This window comes from Bombina bombina, chromosome 3 (genome assembly GCF_027579735.1).
Source record: "Bombina bombina isolate aBomBom1 chromosome 3, aBomBom1.pri, whole genome shotgun sequence".
Classification (NCBI taxonomy): domain Eukaryota; kingdom Metazoa; phylum Chordata; class Amphibia; order Anura; family Bombinatoridae; genus Bombina; species Bombina bombina.
In genome coordinates this window covers 99886083-99909655 of record NC_069501.1, presented here as the reverse complement: position 1 = coordinate 99909655, position 23573 = coordinate 99886083, and the positions used below count along the sequence as shown (strand labels likewise).

The 23573-nt window shown below is 40.9% G+C and overlaps 1 protein-coding gene and 1 pseudogene across 1 annotated transcript in view; one reads left to right on the top strand and one right to left on the bottom strand.

The window, feature by feature from the left end:
• The window catches only part of LOC128652769 (vacuolar protein sorting-associated protein 72 homolog), a 36328-nt pseudogene extending 34947 nt beyond the window's left edge, over positions 1-1381 (top strand).
• The window catches only part of VPS26C (VPS26 endosomal protein sorting factor C), a 246382-nt gene that overhangs the window by 111393 nt on the left and 111416 nt on the right, over positions 1-23573 (bottom strand). The window contains exon 6 of the mRNA XM_053705935.1: positions 13073-13223. Within this exon, the coding sequence (XP_053561910.1) occupies positions 13073-13223 (151 nt within the window). The remainder of the gene's footprint in view (positions 1-13072; positions 13224-23573) is intronic.

Below are 23573 nucleotides of genomic sequence, written 5' to 3'. Positions count from 1 at the left end.
TATGTTCTTTTACAATGATAAATAATATGTTTATAACATGTTTTTAATATATGTAAACCTCCAATATTATTTCTAAAAACGACATAACATGAAGATTTACGAGATATTATGTAAAGTCTGAAATCACTGCAATTCCTGTATCCTGAAGACAAGCAAATCCAGGAATACAATTCAAATACTAAGAAAATCCTGAGGATACAATTCTCAAATAAAAGAGAAATATGCATTCCTGTCCCTAGGGGCACTGCAGGGAAAAAGTTTTTAGTTTATTTTGCTTATGGGCTCCATTTTGTTAATTGAGTTGTTTCTGTTCTCTCATTTAGGCCTTAATTGAAATGATGACTTGATTTCTACTAATGTTCTGCTTCCCAATCACAACAGTGTTTACCTGTAATCTGGCCACGAAATTGTTATTTTTTTTTCATCCTCTAAGTAAAATCAACATCAAGCGAGGATGAGGTAGACTCTGATTTCGATATTAATGAGAGAGATGAACCAACCAGTGACCATGAAGAAGATGAGCTCAAGATAAAACATAGGGTGGAAGCCGATTCAGCTTCTAAAACCTAAGACAAAGAAACCAGAAGCTCCATCAAGTAGTGGCCAAAAGAACCGTCAGGAGAAGGCTGCCCCTCAATAGTCCCCTAAGTATGCTGGGGACAGTCGTAAGCATATGGGCCAGTCCACTACAGAACACACACACACCAAACTTTCCTACTTGTCCAGGAAAGGCAGATCCGGTATAAAAAGAAGAAAGGACCTTTACCTGACAGGCCGTTGACACAGGAAGAGCTGTTATAGGAGGCTAAAATCACAGAGGAGTTAAATATCCGTTCTCTAGAAAATTATTAAAGGCTGGAAGGTGACAAGAAAAAGCAAGTTTAGAAGAAGAGAAGGTGTGTTGGTCCACCATCCAATACCATTCTAAAGTAATGCCTCTTATTACTTGAGATTAAAGAGCAGAATAAGGACATAGAAGTGTTGGATCAGAAGCAGATAGGTGACACTGCACACTCCTCCACAGCAACGTCTAAAGGTAAATGCTCCTGCACTTTCATCACATTTAGAAACATTTAAGAAGTTATTCCCTAAATCCAAGCAAGCCAAGTTCCAAGTGAGAGAGCTGTGTCCTGTCATCCACAAGCGAGCCCAGTGCCGGGAACCCATCACAGACATACCCTACTACAATGCCCACACATGCAAAATAATCAGAGATGCTTACAAGAAGTACATCACTGCTCATGGCCTGCCTAATGCTGCCATGGCAGCTGCTATAGGCACTGAAACACCTTCTCCCGACCTGAACCAACGCAGCACCCAACAGAAAATCATTATCAAGCAGTGTTGCAACACCATAACATTTTCACTATGGGCATTTTGATCTCATCACTGAAGTAGATCCACTAACTAGTGCATTGCAAAGTGCACAAGTATGAAAGAAAGAAACTGTGCATTAGTATACAATTAATTCATTGTTTGACTAATACGGTGAATTCTGTATTTAAAGACAATGTATTACATTACTTTTTAACTTATCACAAATGCTCAATTTCAATTTTTTGGATGTGAAATGAAATATGCGGGACACCTAGCCCAAATACTTTTCAAAGACTATATTGAATGAAGCCTAGGCAATGGCTGTTGGCTGACAGAGCATTGGTTGTGTCACAGTTTGTATTTGTGGCATTTTGGGTAACGTTTTACCATTATAAAGGAAGCTGTGCAGGGCAATCAGTTGCTGTCAAATCACATGATTTCAGTCTAAAAATGCAAGTGTCCCTGACAGACATATGAGTAAAATGCTGCAATTAAAATATTATAAATAGAACCACTTAATTAGATTACACGAGGAAGGCAATATCAATGAAAGTGCAAGTAGCTTCCCCCCCAATGTTCCCATTCCAGAAACACTATTTCTGCTCCTTTTGTAACGGCTGCATCATCACAAAGGGATTCTCCACCAGCAGCATCTTCAACTAAGCAAATGTTGCAAACAACTGCCTTTAAAAATACACAATACCTTCATTTATAGATAGGATAGCACCTAAAAATCAGGAAAAAGTTGATCAAGTTCCAGCAAGAGCAATATATTCTTCTGCAATCAGTTACCTAATCAGATACTTCTTATATGGAAGCACTGGCCAATGCTTTCCTATAAGAAATCTCACTACAATCCTGTTTTATTTAAGTACTTTCTCCTGAAATAGGCACTTTAATAAAACAGAACTAAGGGGGACCTCCTAAGAACCCCTAAAGTACTTTAGCAAGGGGTCTGGAGTGTCACTTTAAAGGTAAATTAGTTCTTGCTTTCTGTTTGGTACTATGAACATGTTGGATGGTTAAAGGAGACAAAATCATGGTCTTAGTTTTGTTATGTTGATGGTTTCTTCATTTTTTTTTGTTCTCATTTACTGGCAAAAGAGGTTCCTTATATATAAATGTATTTCTTTCTTGACACAGTGAGTCCACAGATCATCGTCAATTACTGTTGGGAATATCACTCCTGCCCAGCAGGAAGAGGCAAAGAGCAACACAGCAAAGCTGATAAGTATCACCTCCCTACCCACAATCCCCAGTCATTCAACCAAAGGAAAGGAGAGAAAGGAAGTAACACACGGTGCAGAGGTGCCTGAGGTTTTATAACAAATAAACTGTCTAAAAAAACAGGGCGGGCCGTGGACTCACCGTGTCAAGAAAGAAAGAAATATATCAGGAAAGCATAAATTTTGTTTTCTTTCTAATGACACAGTGAGTCCACGGATCATCATCATTTACTGTTGGGAATCAATACCAAAGCTAGAGGACACAGATGATAAGGGAGGGACAAGACAGGTAACCTAAACAAAAGGCACCACTGCTTGAAGAACCTTTCTTCCAAAAGAAGCCTCAGCCAAGGAAAAAGTATCAAACTTGTAGAATTTAGAAAAAGTATGCAAAGATGACTAAGTTGCAGAGGTTGCAAATCTGTTCCACAGAAGCTTCATTTTTGAAAGCCCAGGAAGAAGAGACAGCCCTTGTGAAATGAGCTGTGATTTTCTCAGGAGGTTGCTGTCCAGCAGTCTCATGCAAAGCTTCTTGATCCATCCTCCTCCTCCTTGCACTACAGGCAAAAAGAATGACTGGGGATAATGGGTAAGGAGATGATACTTATCAGCTTTGCTGTGGTGTTCTTTGCCTCCTCCTGTTGGCCAGGAGTGATATTCCCAACAGTAGTTGATGATGATCCGTGGACTCACTGTGTCATTAGAAAGAAATAAGGTTTAAAAAGGAAATTTTGTGTATTATTTACTGTATAAGCTGTGCTTTTATTTCAAGCATAATATTTTGATACACACTTAATTTTATGTTCCCAATGCAACAAAATGACATTCAATTTCTAAGAGTACTCCACTGAATTTTGTTTTTCAATTATTCCAAAAATGTTTCCCCCCCCCTCATGGCTTCAAAATGTCTGGTGATGCCATGTGTCAGTTGAAACCACAACGGCTTATCTGGTACAAGCACATCAAAGAAGAGGAGACTACCTATGACTCCTTCATTTTTCAGAACCACAACACCAAATGCCTATGGCAATTTTGATGCAACTTTAAAAGGATATAAAACCCCATTTTTTTCTTTCATGATTCAGATAAAGCATGCTATTTTAATCAACTTTCTAATTTACTCCTATTATAATTTTTCTTCTCTTTCTCTCGGTATCTATATGAATAAGCAGGACTGTAAGCTTAAAAGCCAGCCCATCTTTGGATCAGCACCTGGGTAGTAGTGCTTGCTGATTGGTGGCTACATTTAGCAGCCGATCAGTAAGTGCTATCCAGGTGCTGAACCAAAGATGGGCCGGCTCTTAAGCTTACAGTCCTGCTTATTCAAATAAAGATAGCAAGAGAACAAAGAAAAAACAGAATTTATGCTTACCTGATAAATTTCTTTCTCTTGCGATGTATCGAGTCAACGGATTCATCCATACTTGTGGGATATTCTCCTTCCTAACAGGAAGTGGCAAAGAGAGCACCCACAGCAGAGCTGTCTATATAGCTCCTCCCTTAGCTCCACCCCCCCAATCATTCGACCGAAGGCTAGGAAGAAAAAGGAGAAACTATAGGGTGCAGAGGTGACTGAAGCTTTTAAACTAAAAATATACTACCCGTCTTAAACAGACAGGGCGGGCCGTGGACTCGATACATTGCAAGAGAAAGAAATTTATCAGGTAAGCATAAATTCTGTTTTCTCTTGCAAGATGCATCGAGTCCACGGATTCATCCATACTTGTGGGATACCAATACCAAAGCTTTAGGACACAGATGAAGGGAGGGACAAGACAGGTACCTTAAACGGAAGGCACCACTGCTTGTAGAACCTTTCTCCCAAAAATAGCCCCCGAAGAAGCAAAAGTATCGAATTTGGAAAGTTTGGAAAAAGTATGAAGCGAAGACCAAGTCGCCGCCTTACAAATCTGTTCAACAGAAGCCTCATTTTTAAAAGCCACTGCTCTAGTAGAATGAGCAGTAATCCTTTCAGGAGGCTGCTGGCCAGCAGTCTCATAAGCCAAACGGATGATGCTTTTCAGCCAAAAAGAAAGAGAGGTAGCCGTAGCCTTTTGACCTCTCCGCTTACCAGAATAAACCACAAACAATGAAGATGTTTGACGGAAATCTTTAGTTGCTTGTAAGTAGAACTTTAAAGCACGAACCACATCAAGATTGTGCAACAGACGTTCCTTCTTTGAAGAAGGTTTAGGACACAGTGAAGGAACTACAATTTCCTGATTGATATTCCTATTAGAAACAACCTTAGGAAGGAATCCAGGTTTGGTACGCAAAACCACCTTATCTGCATGGAAAACAAGATAAGGTGAATCACACTGTAAAGCAGATAACTCAGAAACTCTTCGAGCCGAAGAGATAGCTACTAAAAACAGAACTTTCCAAGATAGAAGCTTAATATCTATGGAATGCATAGGTTCTACCGGAACCCCTTGAAGAACTTTAAGAACTAAGTTTAGGCTCCATGGCGGAGCAACGGGTTTAAATACAGGCTTGATTCTGACTAAAGCCTGACTAAACGCCTGAACGTCTGGGACATCTGCCAGACGTTTGTGTAAAAGAATAGACAAAGCAGATATCTGTCCTTTTAAGGAGCTAGCTGATAATCCTTTCTCCAATCCTTCTTGGAGAAAAGACAATATCCTAGGAATCCTAATCTTACTCCATGAGTAACCCTTGGATTCACACCAAAAAAGATATTTTCCTGGTGACAGACTTTCTAGCCTGAATCAGGGTATCAATGACCGAGAAACCACGCTTTGATAAAATCAGGCGTTCAATCTCCAAGCAGTCAGACGCAGAGAAATTAGATTTGGATGCTTGAATGGACCTTGGATTAGAAGGTCCTGACTCATCGGCAGACTCCACGGTGGAACAGATGACATGTCCACTAGTTCTGCATACCAAGTCCTGCGTGGCCACGCAGGTGCTATCAAAATCACCGAAGCTCTCTCCTGCTTGATTCTGGCAACCAGACGTGGAAGGAGAGGAAACGGTGGAAATACATAGGCCAGGTTGAAGGACCAGGGCACTGCTAGAGCATCTATCAGTACTGCCTGGGGATCCCGGGACCTGGACCCGTAACAAGGAAGTTTGGCGTTCTGACGGGACACCATCAGATCCAACTCTGGTGTGCCCCATAGCTGAGTCAGCTGAGAAAATACTTCCGGATGGAGCTCCCACTCCCCCGGCTGAAAAGTCTGGCGACTTAGGAAATCCGCCTCCCAGTTCTCTACCCCTGGGATATGGATTGCTGAAAGATGGCAAGAGTGAGTCTCCGCCCATCGGATTATTTTGGTTACCTCCATCATCGCTAGAGAACGCTGTGTTCCTCCTTGATGATTGATATAAGCTACAGTCGTGATGTTGTCCGACTGAAATCTGATGAATTTGGCCGCAGCTGGCTGAGGCCACGCCTGAAGCGCATTGAATATCGCTCTCAGTTCTAGAATTTTTATCGGGAGGAGAGTTTCCTCCTGCGACCATAAGCCCTGTGCTTTCAGGGAGTTCCAGACTGCACCCCAGCCCAGCAGGCTGGCATCTGTCGTTACTATTATCCACTCTGGCCTGCGGAAACACATTCCCTGAGACAGGTGGTCCTGAGATAACCACCAGAGAAGAGAATCTCTGGTCTCCTGATCCAGATGTATTTGAGGAGATAATCCCCATTCCACTGTTTGAGCATGCATAGTTGCAGTGGTCTGAGGTGTAGGCGGGCAAAAGGAACTATGTCCATTGCCGCTACCATGAGTCCGATTACCTCCATACACTGAGCCACTGATGGCCGAGGAATGGAATGAAGAGCTCGGCAAGTGGTTAAGAGTTTTGATTTTCTGACCTCTGTCAGAAATATTTTCATTTCTACCGAGTCTATCAGAGTCCCTAGGAAGGAAACTCTTGTGAGAGGGGAGAGAGAACTCTTTTGTATGTTCACCTTCCACCCGTGAGATCTCAGAAAAGCCAACACAATGTCCGTGTGAGACTTGGTTAGCTGGAAAGTCGACGCCTGAATTAAAATGTTGTCTAGATAAGGCGCCACTGCTATGCCCCGCGGTCTTAGAACCGCCAAAAGGGACTCTAGCACCTTTGTGAAAATTCTGGGAGCCATGGCCAACCCGAAGGGAAGGACCACAAACTGGTAATGCCTGTCCAGAAAGGCGAATCTGAGGAATTGATGATGATCTCTGTGAATAGGGATGTGTAGATACGCATCCTTTATGTCCACGGTAGTCATATATTGACCCTCCTGGATCAGAGGTAGAATAGTCCGAATAGTCTCCATCTTGAATGATGGTACTCTGAGGAACTTGTTTAGAATTTTGAGATCCAAGGTTGGTCTGAAAGTTCCCTCTTTTTTGGGAACCACAAACAGGTTTGAGTAAAACCCTAGCCCTTGTTCCGCTTTTGGAACTGGGCGGATCACTCCCATGGTATGTAGGTCTTCTACACAGCGTAAGAACGACTCTCTCTTTGTCTGGTTTTCAGACAATTGAGAAATGTGAAATCTCCCCCTTGGGTGGGAGTCTTTGAAGTCCAGAAGATATCCCTGGGACACAATTTCTAAAGCCCAGGAATCGTGAACATCTCTTGCCCAAGCCTGAGCGAAGAGAGAGAGTCTGCCCCCTACTAGATCCGGTCCCGGATTGGGGGCTACCCCTTCATGCTGTCTTGGAGGCAGCTGCAGGCTTCTTGGCCTGTTTACCCTTGTTCCAAGCCTGGTTAGGTCTCCAGACTAACTTGGATTGGGCAAAATTCCCCTCTTGCTTTGCAGCAGGGGAAGCTGAAGCGGGACCACCCTTGAAGTTCCGAAAGGAACGAAAATTATTTTGGTCCTCATTTTATTTGTTTTATCCTGAGGGAGGGCGTGGCCTTTCCCTCCAGTGATGTCTGAAATAATCTCTTTCAGTTCAGGCCCGAATAGGGTCTTTCCTTTGAAAGGGATGTTCAAAAGTTTAGATTTTGATGACACATCAGCAGACCAGGACTTAAGCCATAATGCCCTGCGTGCTAAAATGGCAAAACCTGAATTATTTGCCGCTAATTTAGCCAGCTGGAAAGCGGCATCTGTAATGAAAGAATTAGCCAACTTAAGGGCCTTAATTCTATCCATAATATCCTCTAATGGAGTCTCCACCTGAACAGCCTCTTCTAGAGCCTCGAACCAGAAAGCAGCTGCAGTAGTTACAGGAACAATGCACGCAATAGGTTGGAGAAGAAAACCTTGATGAACAAAAATTTTCTTTAGGAGACCCTCTAATTTTTTATCCATAGGATATTTGAAAGCACAACTGTCTTCGATAGGTATAGTTGTACTCTTAGCGAGAGTAGAAACAGCTTCCTCCACCTTAGGAACCGTCTGCCACGAGTCACGCATGGTGTCAGATATGGGAAACATTTTCTTAAAAACAGGAGGGGGAGCGAACGGTATACCTGGTCTATTCCACTCCTTAGTAACAATATTCACAATCCTCTTAGGGACTGGAAAAACATCAGTGTAAACAGGAACCTCTAAGTATTTGTCCATTTTACACAATTTCTCTGGGACCACTATAGGGTCACAATCATCCAGAGTCGCTAATACCTCCCTAAGCAACAAGCGGAGGTATTCAAGCTTAAATTTAAAGGCCGTCATATCAGAATCTGTCTGAGGGAGCGTTTTTCCTGAATCAGAAATCTCTCCCTCAGATAGCAAATCCCTTACCCCTACTTCAGAACATTGTGAGGGTATATCGGATACGGCTACTAAAGCGTCAGAAGGCTCAGCAGTTATTCTTAACCCTGAGCTGTCACGCTTTCCTTGTAAACCAGGCAGTTTAGATAAAACCGCTGTGAGGGTTGTATTCATAACTGTGGCCATGTCTTGTAAAGTAAATGAAGTTGACGCACTAGAGGTACTTGGCGTCACTTGTGCAGGCGTTACTGGTTGTGACACTTGGGGAGAGCTAGATGGCAAACCCTCAATTCCTTCTGTCTGAGAATCATCTATTGCTATATTTTTAAGTGCTATAATATGCTCTTTATAATTTATAGACATATCAGTGCAAGTGGGACACATTCTAAGAGGGGGTTCCACATTGGCTTCTAAACACATTGAACAAGGATTTTCCTTGGTGTCAGACATGTTAAACAGGCTAGTAATGAAACAAGCAAGTTTGGAAAACACTTTATTCAAAGTAAATAGAAAAGATGCACAAACTCTGGAAAACAGTGTAAAAAAGCAGTAAACTTTACGAAATTTTTACAGTAGAATCATAAAGCCTTAGTAAGTTTGCACAGCCAGCCAAATAAACGATTAACCCCTTAATGTAAAAACCGGATTGACAAAACGCCAAAAACCGGTATAAAAACGTTCAGCACCTTGCCACAGCTCTGCTGTGGCGCCTACCTGCCCTTTAGGATAGATTTGTGGGGAAAAAACTTCTTTTGGGTCCTCAAACACAGCAGGACCCTCTGGAGAAGCAGCTGGATGTCTCAGAGTAAAATAAACTGTGCAACTGAGGCGCGAAAATAGGCCCCTCCCACCTCACTCGATGTTAGTGGGGCCTAAAAGAAACACACCAAAGTGTTCTAAACTAGCCATGTGGGTTAATAACCCTTAAATAAGCCACAATGACCCCTTAACGCCCCTCAAAAAACGTTAAGCTTTCAATAAAAAAAGTTTTTCCCATAAGTGCCACCAGTAACAAATAAGCCCTTTATGCAAGCTGGGATTCTCTATTAAGTGTCTGAATACAGCTTACCCTTCCCTCATGGGGATATTGTCAGCCTTTTCTAGAATTATCACAGTCTGTCTAGAAAAAAATTGACTGAACATACCTCAATTCCGCTAAGCATGCAAACCGTTCCCCCAACTGAAGTTTTCCTGTACTACTCAGCCTCTGTGGAAACAGCAGTGGATCTTAGTTACAAAATGCTAAGATCATCATCCTCCTTGCAGAAATCTTCATCTCTTTTCTGCAGAGAGTTAATAGTACACACCGGTACCATTTAAAATAACAAACTTTTGCTTGAGAAAATAAAAACTAACATTTTTGTCACCACACTCACTTTACCCTTCCTAGCAGTTAAGCAGGCAAAGAGAATGACTGGGGGGGTGGAGCTAAGGAAGGAGCTATATAGACAGCTCTGCTGTGGGTGCTCTCTTTGCCACTTCCTGTTAGGAAGGAGAATATCCCACAAGTATGGATGAATCCGTGGACTCGATACATCTTGCAAGAGAAAAATTGTTAATAGGAGTAAATTAGAAAGTTGATTAAAATGGCATGCTCTATCTTAATCATGAAAATAAATTGGGGTTTCATATCCCTTTAAGACTATTTCAAAGTTATCTGCAATTTGTTAAGCCTCTATTAGGTTTACTTCAGGACTTGAACTGAGAAAACACCGCTCTAAAAATCACAACTAAAGAGGATATTTATAAAGAGAACATTAAAAGGACAGTCTACTGCAGGATTGTTATTGTTTAAAAAGATAATCTCTTTATTACCCATTCACAAGTTTTGCATAACTAACACTGTTATAATAATACACTTTGTTCCTCTGTGATTACCTTGTATCTAAGCCTCTGCAGACTGCCCCCTAATCTCAGTTCTTTTGACAGACTTGCATTTTGGCCAATCAGTGCTGACTTAAACTCCACGGGAGTAAGCACACTGTTATCTACATGAACTTACACTGTCTAGCTGCGGAAAACTGTAAAAATGCATTGAGATAAGAGGTGATCTTCAAGGGCTTAGAAATTAGCATATGAGCCTACCTAGGTTTAGCTTTCCACAAAGAATACCAAGAAAACATGGCAAATGTGATGATAAAAGTAAATTGGAAAGTTGTTTGAAGTTACATGCCTTAATCATGAAAGTTTAATTTTGCCTAGACTGTATTTTTTAGGTACAAGGTGTTTAATACCAAAAAACATAATTTATGTAAGAACTTACCTGATAAATGCATTTCTTTCATATTGGCAAGAGTCCATGAGCTAGTGACGTATGGGATATACAATCCTACCAGGAGGGGCAAAGTTTCCCAAACCTCAAAATGCCTATAAATACACCCCTCACCACACCCACAATTCAGTTTAACGAATAGCAAAGAAGTGGGGTGATAAAGAAAGGAGTAAAAAGCATCAACAAAGGAATTTGGAAATAAGTGTGCTTTATACAAAAAAATCATAACTACCATAAAAAAGGGGGTGGGCCTCATGGACTCTCGCCAATATGAAAGAAATTAATTTATCAGGTAAGTTCTTACATAAATTATGTTTTCTTTCATGTAATTGGCAAGAGTCCATGAGCTAGTGACGTATGGGATAGCAATACCCAAAATGTGGAACTCCACGCAAGAGTCACTAGAGAGGGAGGGAAAAAAATAAAAACAGCCATTTTCCGCTGAAAAAATAAATCCACAACCCAAAATATAAGTTAATTCCCATAAATGAGAGGAAAAAACTTAAATCAAAAGCAGAAAAATCAAACTGAAACAGCTGCCTGAAGAACTTTTCTACCAAAAACTGCTTCCGAAGAAGCAAATACTTCAAAATGGTAGAATTTAGTAAATGTATTCAAAGAAGACCAAGTTGCTGCTATGCAAATCTGATCAACTGAAGCTTCATTCTTAAAAGCCCACAAAGTGGAAACTGATCTAGTGCAATGAGCTGTAATTCTCTGAGGCGGGGCTTGACCAAGGAAATGGCAGAAGCCTTCTGACCTTTCCTGGAACCAGAAAATATAACAAATAGACTAGAAGTCTTCTTGAAATCTTAAGTAGCTTCAACATAATATTTCAGAGCTCTCACTACATCCAAAGAACGTAAAGATCTCTCCAAAGAATTCTTAGGATTAGGACACAAGGAAGGAACAATAATTTCTCTATTAATGTTGTTAGAATTCACAACCTTAGGTAAGAATTTAAATGAAGTCCGCAAAACCGCCTTATCCTGATGAAAAATCATAAAAGGAGATTCACAAGAGAGAGTGGATAATTCAGAAACTCTTCTAGCAGAAGAGATGGCCAAAAGAAACAACACTTTCCAAGAAAGTAGTTTAATGTCCAAAGAATGCATAGACTCAAACTGAGGAGCCTGTAAAGCCTTCAAAACCAAATTAAGACTCCAAGGAGGAGTGATTGATTTAATGATAGGCTTGATACGAACCAAAGCCTGCACAAAACAATGAATATCAGGAAGTTTAGCAATCTTTCTGTGAAATAAAACAGAAAGAGCAGAGATTTGTCCTTTCAAGGAACTTGCAGAAAAACCTTTATCCAAACCATCCTGGACATCAGAACAAGATCCGCATACCAAAACCTGTGAGGCCATGCTGGAGCCACCAGCAGCACAAACGATTGCTCCATGATGATTTTGAAGATCACTCTTGGAAGAAGAACTAGAGGCGGGAAAATATAAGCAGGTTGATAACACCAAGGAAGTATTGATGCATCCACTGCTTCCGCTTGAGAAAAAAAGGCAAGAGGCAAATAGGAATGGGGTCTAAAATAATGAAAATATTTGGTCGACGACGTCTGAAAACGACAAACTTGCGTCATAGATGATGCAACCTTGTGAAGGACTCAGCGTCAACTAAGACGCCGGAAATGACGAATTTGCGTCAACGAACGTAACTTCGCGCCAAAAAATCTTGCGCCAAGAATGAGTCAATAAACTTTGGCATTTTCCGCCCTCGCGAGCCTAATTCTGCCTGCGAATTTAAAAGACAGTCAATTTGAAAAAGAGACTATACCCCAGGTAAGAAAGAAATTTTTCATAAAAAAGCATTTCCCAGAAATTAAACTGACAGTCTGCAAAAGGAAATATACCGAAAACCTGAATCATGGCAAATATAAGTACAATACATATATTTAGAACTTTATATAAAGACATAAAGTGCCAAACCATAGCTGAGAGTGTCTTAAGTAATGAAAACATACTTACCAAAAGACACCCATCCACATATAGCAGATAGCCAAACCAGTACTGAAACGGTTATCAGTAGAGGTAATGGAATATAAATCTCTACGACCGATAACAGAGAACCTATGAAATAGATCCCCCGTGAGGAAAACCATTGCATTCAATAGGTGATACTCTCTTCACATCCCTCTGACATTCACTGTACTCTGAGAAATCGGGCTTCAAAATGCTGAGAAGCGCATATCAACGTAGAAATCTTAGCACAAACTTACTTTGTGTGGCGAGGGGTGTATTTATAGGCATTTTGAGGTTTGGGAAACTTTGCCCCTCCTGGTAGGATTGTATATCCCATACGTCACTAGCTCATGGACTCTTGCCAATTACATGAAAGAAATGGTATTTGTATACATTGTTCATGGGGAAGTACCATCACTGTTTAGTAATCAATATTGGCTTGACATCCTTTGTTGGCTGGGCAAACAGCAGCTTTCAAGGTAGAAAGCCAAGAAGACAATTCTATGAAAAATTACATTTACTCATGAATAAAGGATTCACATGTCTAGTAATGTCAGATAAATAAAAATGGCTGTTATTCTGGATGATGCTTGGAAAGCTCGATACTTACCACAAGTTTCCACTCTTACTAACTGGAGCTCAATGCTTTTGATGGCGACTTCTGAAGTTTCCACTATTAATTCCCCTATTAGAGGTTGTGTAATAACGCAGTTTGTAGAATCAAGATGCCCTCTGATGAGAAACTTGGGTAGAGAAGCTCTCTGGAGAAAAAAATATGGGGTAAAATATAGTCAAGTCAAAATAAAATGTTATGAGTTACATAGAGCTTGCAATTTAAAACAACTTGCATGTGCAAGAATTGACAGAAAATACGTATATGCATTTATGATTGGCTGATGGCTGTCACATGATACAGGAGGATTGGAAATAGACATACATTTTTTACTACTCATTTGTTCAGACTAAGTGCTATTGCATTGTCTATTTATCATGCATGTCTTTTAATTTAGGGTTTAACTAGAAACTAGAAGTTTATGTAACTAAAAGGAAAAAAAAAAACAAGGTAGTAGAATAATTAAAACCAGATGTATATGAATGTTACAAATACATTAGTTTCTTCACACTTGAAGGGGTATGTGGATTCTAACTATTAGATTAGGTTGAAATTCCGGGAAAGGGAATGAGGAATAGATTCCTCAAAAAACATAATTTATGCTTACCTGATAAATTTATTTCTCTTGTAGTGTATCCAGTCCACGGATCATCCATTACTTATGGGATATTAACTCCTCCCCAACAGGAAGTGCAAGAGGATTCACCCAGCAGAGCTGCTATATAGCTCCTCCCCTAACTGCCATTACCAGTCATTCGACCGAAAACATGCAGAGAAAGGAAAACCATAGGGTGCAGTGGTGACTGTAGTTTAATGGAAAAATTACCTGCCTTAAAGTGACAGGGCGGGCCGTGGACTCGATACACTACAAGAGAAATAAATTTATCAGGTAAGCATAAATTATGTTTTCTCTTGTTAAGTGTATCCAGTCCACGGATCATCCATTACTTATGGGATACCAATACCAAAGCTAAAGTACACGGATGACGGGAGGGACAGGCAGGCTCTTTATACGGAAGGAACCACTGCATGAAGAACCTTTCTCCCAAAAACAGCCTCCGAAGAAGCAAAAGTGTCAAATTTGTAAAATTTGGAAAAAGTATGAAGAGAAGACCAAGTTGCAGCCTTGCAAATCTGTTCAACAGAAGCCTCATTCTTAAAGGCCCAAGTGGAAGCCACAGCTCTAGTAGAATGTGCTGTAATTCTTTCAGGAGGCTGCTGTCCAGCAGTCTCATAGGCTAACCGTATTATGCTACGAAGCCAAAAGGAGAGAGAGGTAGCCGAAGCTTTTTGACCTCTCCTCTGACCAGAATAAACGACAAACAGGGAAGACGTTTGTCGAAAATCCTTAGTTGCCTGTAGATAAAATTTCAGGGCACGGACTACATCTAGATTGTGTAGCAGACGTTCCTTTTTCGAAGAAGGATTAGGACACAAAGATGGAACCACAATCTCTTGATTGATATTCCTGTTAGTGACCACCTTAGGTAGGAACCCAGGTTTAGTACGCAGAACTACCTTGTCTGAATGAAAAATCAGATAAGGAGAATCACAATGTAAGGCAGATAACTCAGAGACTCTTCGAGCCGAGGAAATCGCCATTAAAAACAGAACTTTCCAAGATAACAACTTGATATCAATGGAATGAAGGGGTTCAAACGGAACCCCCTGTAAAACATTAAGAACTAAGTTCAAACTCCATGGTGGAGCAACAGTTTTAAACACAGGCTTGATCCTAGCTAAAGCCTGACAAAAAGCTTGAACGTCCGGAACTTCTGACAGACGTTTGTGTAAAAGAATGGACAGAGCTGAAATCTGTCCCTTTAAGGAACTAGCGGATAAACCCTTTTCTAAACCTTCTTGTAGAAAAGACAATATCCTCGGAATCCTAACCTTACTCCATGAGTAACTCTTGGATTCGCACCAATATAAGTATTTGCGCCATATCTTATGGTAAATCTTTCTGGTAACAGGCTTCCTAGCCTGTATTAAGGTATCAATAACTGACTCAGAAAAACCACGTTTTGATAAAATCAAGCGTTCAATTTCCAAGCAGTCAGCTTCAGAGAAATTAGATTTTGATGTTTGAAGGGACCCTGGATCAGAAAGTCCTGTTTCAGAGGTAGCGACCAAGGTGGACAGGATGACATGTCCACTAGATCTGCATACCAAGTCCTGCGTGGCCATGCAGGCGCTATTAGAATCACTGATGCTCTCTCCTGTTTGATTCTGGCAATCAATCGAGGAAGCATCGGGAAGGGTGGAAACACATAAGCCATCCCGAAGGTCCAAGGTGCTGTCAAAGCATCTATCAGAACCGCTCCCGGATCCCTGGATCTGGACCCGTAACGAGGAAGCTTGGCGTTCTGTCGAGACGCCATGAGATCTATCTCTGGTTTGCCCCAACGTCGAAGTATTTGGGCAAAGACCTCCGGATGAAGTTCCCACTCCCCCGGATGAAAAGTCTGACGACTTAAGAAATCCGCCTCCCAGTTCTCCACTCCCGGGATGTGGATTGCTGACAGGTGGCAAGAGTGAGACTCTGCCCAGCGAATTATCTTTGATACTTCCATCATTGCTAGGGAGCTTCTTGTCCCTCCCTGATGGTTGATGTAAGCTACAGTCGTGATGTTGTCCGACTGAAACCTGATGAACCCCCGAGTTGTTAACTGGGGCCAAGCCAGAAGGGCATTGAGAACTGCTCTCAATTCCAGAATGTTTATTGGTAGGAGACTCTCCTCCTGATTCCATTGTCCCTGAGCCTTCAGAGAATTCCAGACAGCGCCCCAACCTAGTAGGCTGGCGTCTGTTGTTACAATTGTCCAGTCCGGCCTGCTGAATGGCATCCCCCTGGACAGATGTGGCCGAGAAAGCCACCATAGAAGAGAATTTCTGGTCTCTTGATCCAGATTCAGAGTAGGGGACAAGTCTGAGTAATCCCCATTCCACTGACTTAGCATGCACAATTGCAGCGGTCTGAGATGTAGGCGTGCAAAGGGTACTATGTCCATTGCTGCTACCATTAAGCCGATCACCTCCATGCATTGAGCTACTGACGGGTGTTGAATGGAATGAAGGACACGGCATGCATTTTGAAGCTTTGTTAACCTGTCTTCTGTCAGGTAAATCTTCATTTCTACAGAATCTATAAGAGTCCCCAAGAAGGGAACTCTTGTGAGTGGAAAGAGAGAACTCTTCTTTTCGTTCACCTTCCATCCATGCGACCTTAGAAATGCCAGTACTAACTCTGTATGAGACTTGGCAGTTTGAAAGCTTGAAGCTTGTATCAGAATGTCGTCTAGGTACGGAGCTACCGCAATTCCTCGCGGTCTTAGTACCGCCAGAAGAGCACCCAGAACCTTTGTGAAGATTCTCGGAGCCGTAGCCAATCCGAATGGAAGAGCTACAAACTGGTAATGCCTGTCTAGAAAGGCAAACCTTAGATACCGGTAATGATCTTTGTGAATCGGTATGTGAAGGTAAGCATCCTTTAAATCCACTGTGGTCATGTACTGACCCTTTTGGATCATGGGTAAAATTGTCCGAATAGTTTCCATTTTGAACGATGGAACTCTTAGGAATTTGTTTAGGATCTTTAAATCCAAGATTGGCCTGAAAGTTCCCTCTTTTTTGGGAACCACAAACAGATTTGAGTAAAACCCTTGTCCTTGTTCCGACCGCGGAACCGGATGGATCACTCCCATTAATAAAAGATCTTGTACGCAGCGTAGAAACGCCTCTTTCTTTATTTGGTTTGTTGACAACCTTGACAGATGAAATCTCCCTCTTGGGGGAGAGAATTTGAAGTCTAGAAGGTATCCCTGAGATATGATCTCTAACGCCCAGGGATCCTGGACATCTCTTGCCCAAGCCTGGGCGAAGAGAGAAAGTCTGCCCCCCACTAGATCCGTTCCCGGATCGGGGGCCCTCGATTCATGCTGTCTTAGGGGCAGCAGCAGGTTTCCTGGCCTGCTTGCCCTTGTTCCAGGACTGGTTAGGTCTCCAGCCTTGTCTGTAGCGAGCAACAGCTCCTTCCTGTTTTGGTGCAGAGGAAGTTGATGCTGCTCCTGCTTTGAAATTAGGAAAGGAACGAAAATTAGACTGTCTAGCCTTAGGTTTGGCTCTGTCTTGAGGCAGGGCATGGCCTTTACCTCCTGTAATGTCAGCGATAATTTCTTTCAACCCGGGCCCGAATAAGGTCTGCCCTTTGAAAGGTATATTAAGCAATTTAGATTTAGAAGTAACGTCAGCTGACCAGGATTTTAGCCACAGTGCTCTGCGTGCCTGAATGGCGAATCCGGAATTCTTAGCCGTAAGTTTAGTTAAATGTACTACGGCATCTGAAATAAATGAGTTAGCTAACTTAAGGGCTTTAAGCTTGTGTGTAATCTCATCTAATGGAGCTGATTCAAGTGTCTCTTCCAGAGACTCAAACCAAAATGCTGCTGCAGCCGTGACAGGCGCAATGCATGCAAGAGGTTGCAATATAAAACCTTGTTGAACAAACATTTTCTTAAGGTAACCCTCTAACTTTTTATCCATTGGATCTGAAAAGGCACAGCTATCCTCCACCGGGATAGTGGTACGCTTAGCTAAAGTAGAAACTGCTCCCTCCACCTTAGGGACCGTTTGCCATAAGTCCCGTGTGGTGGCGTCTATTGGAAACATCTTTCTAAATATCGGAGGGGGTGAGAACGGCACACCGGGTCTATCCCACTCCTTAGTAACAATTTCAGTAAGTCTCTTAGGTATAGGAAAAACGTCAGCACTCGCCGGTACCGCAAAATATTTATCCAACCTACACATTTTCTCTGGTATTGCAACTGTGTTACAATCATTCAGAGCCGCTAACACCTCCCCTAGTAATACACGGAGGTTTTCCAGCTTAAATTTAAAATTTGAAATATCTGAATCCAGTTTGTTTGGATCAGAACCGTCACCCGCAGAATGAAGCTCTCCGTCCTCATGTTCTGCAAATTGTGACGCAGTGTCTGACATGGCCCTAATATTATCAGCGCACTCTGTTCTCACCCCAGAGTGATCACGCTTACCTCTTAGTTCTGGTAATTTAGCCAAAACTTCAGTCATAACAGTAGCCATATCCTGTAATGTGATTTGTAATGGCCGCCCAGATGTACTCGGCGCTACAATATCACGCACCTCCCGAGCGGGAGATGCAGGTACTGACACGTGAGGCGAGTTAGTCGGCATAACTCTCCCCTCGTTGTTTGGTGAAATATGTTCAATTTGTACAGATTGACTTTTATTTAAAGTAGCATCAATACAGTTAGTACATAAATTTCTATTGGGCTCCACTTTGGCTTTAGCACATATAGCACAGATATCTTCCTCTGAATCAGACATGTTTAACACACTAGCAAATAAACTAGCAACTTGGAAATACTTTTCAAGTAATTTACTATAATATGAAAACGTACTGTGCCTATAAGAAGCACAGAAAAAGTTATGACAGTTGAAAATTAATAAACTGAAAAGTTATAGCATCAAATCTTTGTAAAAAACACAATTTTAGCAAAGGATTGCTCCCATTAGCAAAGGATAACTAACCCTGATAGCAGAAAAAAAATACAGAAATAAACGTTTTTTTTATCACAGTCAACTACAATCTCACAGCTCTGCTGTGAGTGATTACCTCCCTCAAAACAAGTTTTGAAGACCCCTGAGTTCTGTAGAGATGAACCGGATCATGCAGGGAAGACAAACTTCTGACTGAATTTTTTGATGCGTAGCAAAAGCGCCAAAAAAGGCCCCTCCCCCTCACACATAACAGTGAGAGAGATCAGTAAACTGTCATAAATTAAATAAAACGACTGCCAAGTGGAAAAAAATAGTGCCCAAAACATTTTTTCACCCAGTACCTCAGAAAATTAAACGATTTTACATGCCAGCAAAAAACGTTTAACATTAATAAATTGAGTGTTATTAAAAAGCCTGTTGCTAGTCCCTGCAAATTAGGCTAAAGTTTTATGCATACAGTATAATTCCAGTGAAGTGCCATTCCCCAGAATACTGAAGTGTAAAATATACATACATGACAGCCTGATACCAGTTGCTGCTACTGCATTTAAGGCTGAGTTTACATTATATCGGTATGGCAGAATTTTCTCATCAATTCCATTGTCAGAAAATAATAAGCTGCTACATACCTCTTTGCAGATTAATCTGCCCGCTGTCCCCTGATCTGAAGTTTACCTCTCCTCAGATGGCCGAGAAACAGCAATATGATCTTAACTACGCCGGCTAAAATCATAGAAAAACTCAGGTAGATTCTTCTTCAAATTCTACCAGAGAAGGAATAACACACTCCGGTGCTATTATAAAATAACAAACTTTTGATTGAAGGTATGAAACTAAGTATAATCACCACAGTCCTCTCACACATCCTATCTATTCGTTGGGTGCAAGAGAATGACTGGTAATGGCAGTTAGGGGAGGAGCTATATAGCAGCTCTGCTGGGTGAATCCTCTTGCACTTCCTGTTGGGGAGGAGTTAATATCCCATAAGTAATGGATGATCCGTGGACTGAATACACTTAACAAGAGAAATATACACTAATAGCTCGCCAGAATCCGAAGAAAATAAATTAAATACAGATATAAACTTAAAAGGAAACTGTCTCAAAACTCTGGGATCAGATACTCTGATATGAATTAAAATATAACTTTTATTAAGATATAACTAAAAAACAGGGTTCAACTTAAAATTACGACCTGAGGTAGAGATAGCGTGATATATGTAGGCTGTGCTACAGATTCAGCAATATGCTGAGTATAGATTAGAATGCTGTATTGAGCACCCACTATTGAGTGGTTATAGGGGTATCAATAATAACCGTTGTAGCTAAATAACAAGAGATATCTTGAGTAAGACTGGGGTTTAGAGAGCTGGTAATTTATTATACCTGCACAGTGGTATTGGCCATAAGGTCGCATATATAGTTGGATCAATACGATTCTATGTCAATGACTTATATTTGAGTAGAAAATTCTCTGCCAAATCATCATTTTTGCAGTGGTTATAGGGTTAGACTCCAATATAGCAAAATATAACTGTAGTACCAGTGTTGGTAAAGATACTTAAGTACTTAATTGAAGTCTACTTAGTAGCTCGATGAGCATGATATTTGTGTCTAGTAATACTAATAGCCCATCCTATTATCACAGTAGGTCGGAATTTCATTCAATTGTCTGAGGGAGTGGGTACCCCCTACATATAGCCCTCTCTTACCAGTGTTAGTTCACAAACAACCAAGCAATAACCTATTTAGGGGAAAGCAGGAGAACAAAGCGTGACACAATAGCTGATGAGAAGAAGGTTTGGCATTCATATGGTTCTGCTGTGAGATGGTGAGTTTATTAGTGGTGATTCAGTATTAAAGTTAAACTATATAAAGGAAAAGAAGATGGTAAAAACTTTGCCTATGACTGATGGCTCATGAAATGGTAGAGATTTGTAAAGGTCTGCAAAAAAGATAATGTGGACTTAGTTCACAAACTGTTCCATTGAAGCTTTTCCTGAGTTTGTTAGTTAGTCACAAGAAACATATCCAACAGGCTTAAAAAAAAATCAAATAATATTTCAGAGATCAGGCAATACAAATCACGTGTAGAAAACTTTCTCAAAAAGATTTAGGCAGAATGGAAAAACTACAAATCTCAAAATTAAGAAGAAACCACCTTCCCTAGTAATGAATGGGGGATAGGGGGTTCTGAAAACCACCTTGTAACCTGATCTGATAAGCAGTAAAACTGCACAAACTGTGAATGTACTGGATTGGAGCCCTTTCATTTCTGAAGAAGGGTCTTAGAGAAAAAAACAAGAGACAAAGGAGTGACAGCCTCAGAATAGTGGTTGAGCTCTTTAAACAGTGTCCAGTTGTCAGGGATAGCTATAAGACTGATCACACTTGGAACATCATCCATCCAAACGGCCCAACACTCACTCCTAAAATATGCAGTACCATGGAGGTAAAATGATGAAGTTCTGCTGCTAATATTTTAGTCCATTTATTCTCCATGGAGGCATGTGCAAATGGATAGGAAGACAAGGTTAGGAGGTCAGAAGCTCCTGAGAACTATGAGAACTATATACATATGTGCCCTACTACATTGTAACACTCCTGCCATGCAGTGTTCAAGAAACGTACACACTCAGGAGCCTATCTAGGTAAGAAAAAAATGTGATGAAATTAAATTGGATTATAAAATGCTTGCTTTGTGTGAATTATGAAAGTTTAATTTTGGCTTCAATGTCCGTTTTACAAAAAAATTAAAACGTTTGTTTGTAAATGCAGTATTGAATACTCATTTTCAACTGATCCAAACTACGGATCTTATTCAAAAAAACAAAAATGTATGCTACCCTGATAAACTAATTTATTCATCAGGCCGAGCCAGGCTTGGCTTGATTGTTGCCGTATCACTTGCACAAATATTGGATGAGCGGTTAATACATCATTGTTTGAAAAACAAAAGGAATATTCACAGTGAGCTGGCAGTGGTGGGAGTGAGTATAATAAAATTACGGAAACTTTTAAACCCTTTCAGGCATGTTTTTACTAGAAAGTACAGATACCCTTTTTTATACAAGGATCTCATATTTAACTTCTTGTAAGACTTTTTTTACCATCACTGAATAGACATTCGAGCTAAAATTGGAATGTACATTGGTGCATTTCTATTTTAAATAGAAGCATTTTTGCAATATACAAGCTTTGGCAAAAATCTTCAAGAGTATATTTAAAGGGACACTCAATCTAAATTAAACTTTCATTATTCAGATAGAATATGCCATTTTAAACAACTTTCCAATTTACTTCCGTTAACAAAAACATAATTTATGCTTACCTGATAAATTTATTTCTCTTGTAGTGTATCCAGTCCACGGATCATCCATTACTTATGGAATATATTCTCCTTCCCAACAGGAAGCTGCAAGAGTCCACCCACAGCAAAGCTGCTATATAGCTCCTCCCCTAACTGCCATATTCAGTCATTCGACCGAAAACATGCAGAGAAAGGAAAAACCATAGGGTGCAGTGGTGACTGTAGTTCAAATGAAAAAATTACCTGCCTTAAAGTGACAGGGCGGGCCGTGGACTGGATACACTACAAGAGAAATAAATTTATCAGGTAAGCATAAATTATGTTTTCTCTTGTTAAGTGTATCCAGTCCACGGATCATCCATTACTTATGGAATACCAATACCAAAGCTAAAGTACACGGATGATGGGAGGGACAAGGCAGGTACTTAAACGGAAGTTACCACTGCCTGTAAAAAACCCTTTCTCCCAAAAATAGCCTCCGAAGAAGCAAGGTATCAAATTTGTTAAATTTGAAAAGTATGAAGCGCAGACCAAGACTCCGTCTTGTAAATCTGTTCAACAGAAGCCACATTTAAAAAAGGCCCAAGTGAAAACCACAGCTCTAGTAGAATGAGCTGTAATCCCTTCAGGAGGCTGCTGTCCAGCAGTCTCATAAGCTAAATGAATTATGCTTTTTAACCAAAAAGACAGAGAGGCTGCTGAAGTCTTTTGACCTCTCCTCTGTCCAGAATAGACAACAAACAAGGTGAACGTTTGATGAAAACTGTAGTAGCTTGTAAGTAAAACTTTAAAGCACAAACCACGTCCAATATTGTGTAATAGACGTTCCATCTTTGAGGAAGGATTAGGATACAAGCATGGAACAACTATCTCTTGAGTGATGTACTTGTTAGATACCACCTTAGGAAAAAACCCAGGTTGGTACGCAGGACTACCTTATCCGTACGAAGGACCAGATAAGTTGAATCACATTGTAACACAGATAACGTGGAGACTCTACGAGTTGAGGAATTAGCTACCCAAAAGGAACTTTCCAAGATAAAGATTGATATCTATGGAACAAAAAAGGTTCAAACGGAACTTCTTGAAGAACCTTAAGAATCAGGTTGAAGCTCCATGGCGGAGCAACAGTTTTAAACACAGGCTTGGATCTAACCAAAGCCTGACCAAATGCCTGAACGTCTAGAATACCTGCCAGACGCTTGTGCAAAAAAATAGACAGAGTAAAAATCTGTCCCCTTTTAAGGAATTAGCTGACAACCCTTTTCTCAAAAACATCTTGGAGAAAAGATAATATCCTGGGAATCCAGACTTTACTCCATGAGTAACCCTTGGATTCATAACAATCAGATATTTACACCATATCTATGTTCAATTTTCCTAGAGACAGGCTTTCATGTCTGTATTAAGGTATCAATGACTGACTCGGAGAAGCCATGCTTTGATAACATCAAGCGTTCAGTCTCCAGGCAGTCCATCTCAGATTGATTCTATTAAGATGGTTGAAAGGACCCTGAGGTAGAGGGACCTGTCTCTGAAGCAGAGACCGTGATGGAAAGGATGACATGTCCACCAGATCTGCATACCAGGTCCTGCGTGGCTACGCAGGCGCTGTCAAAAACACCAAAGCCCTCTCCTGCTTGGTCTTGAC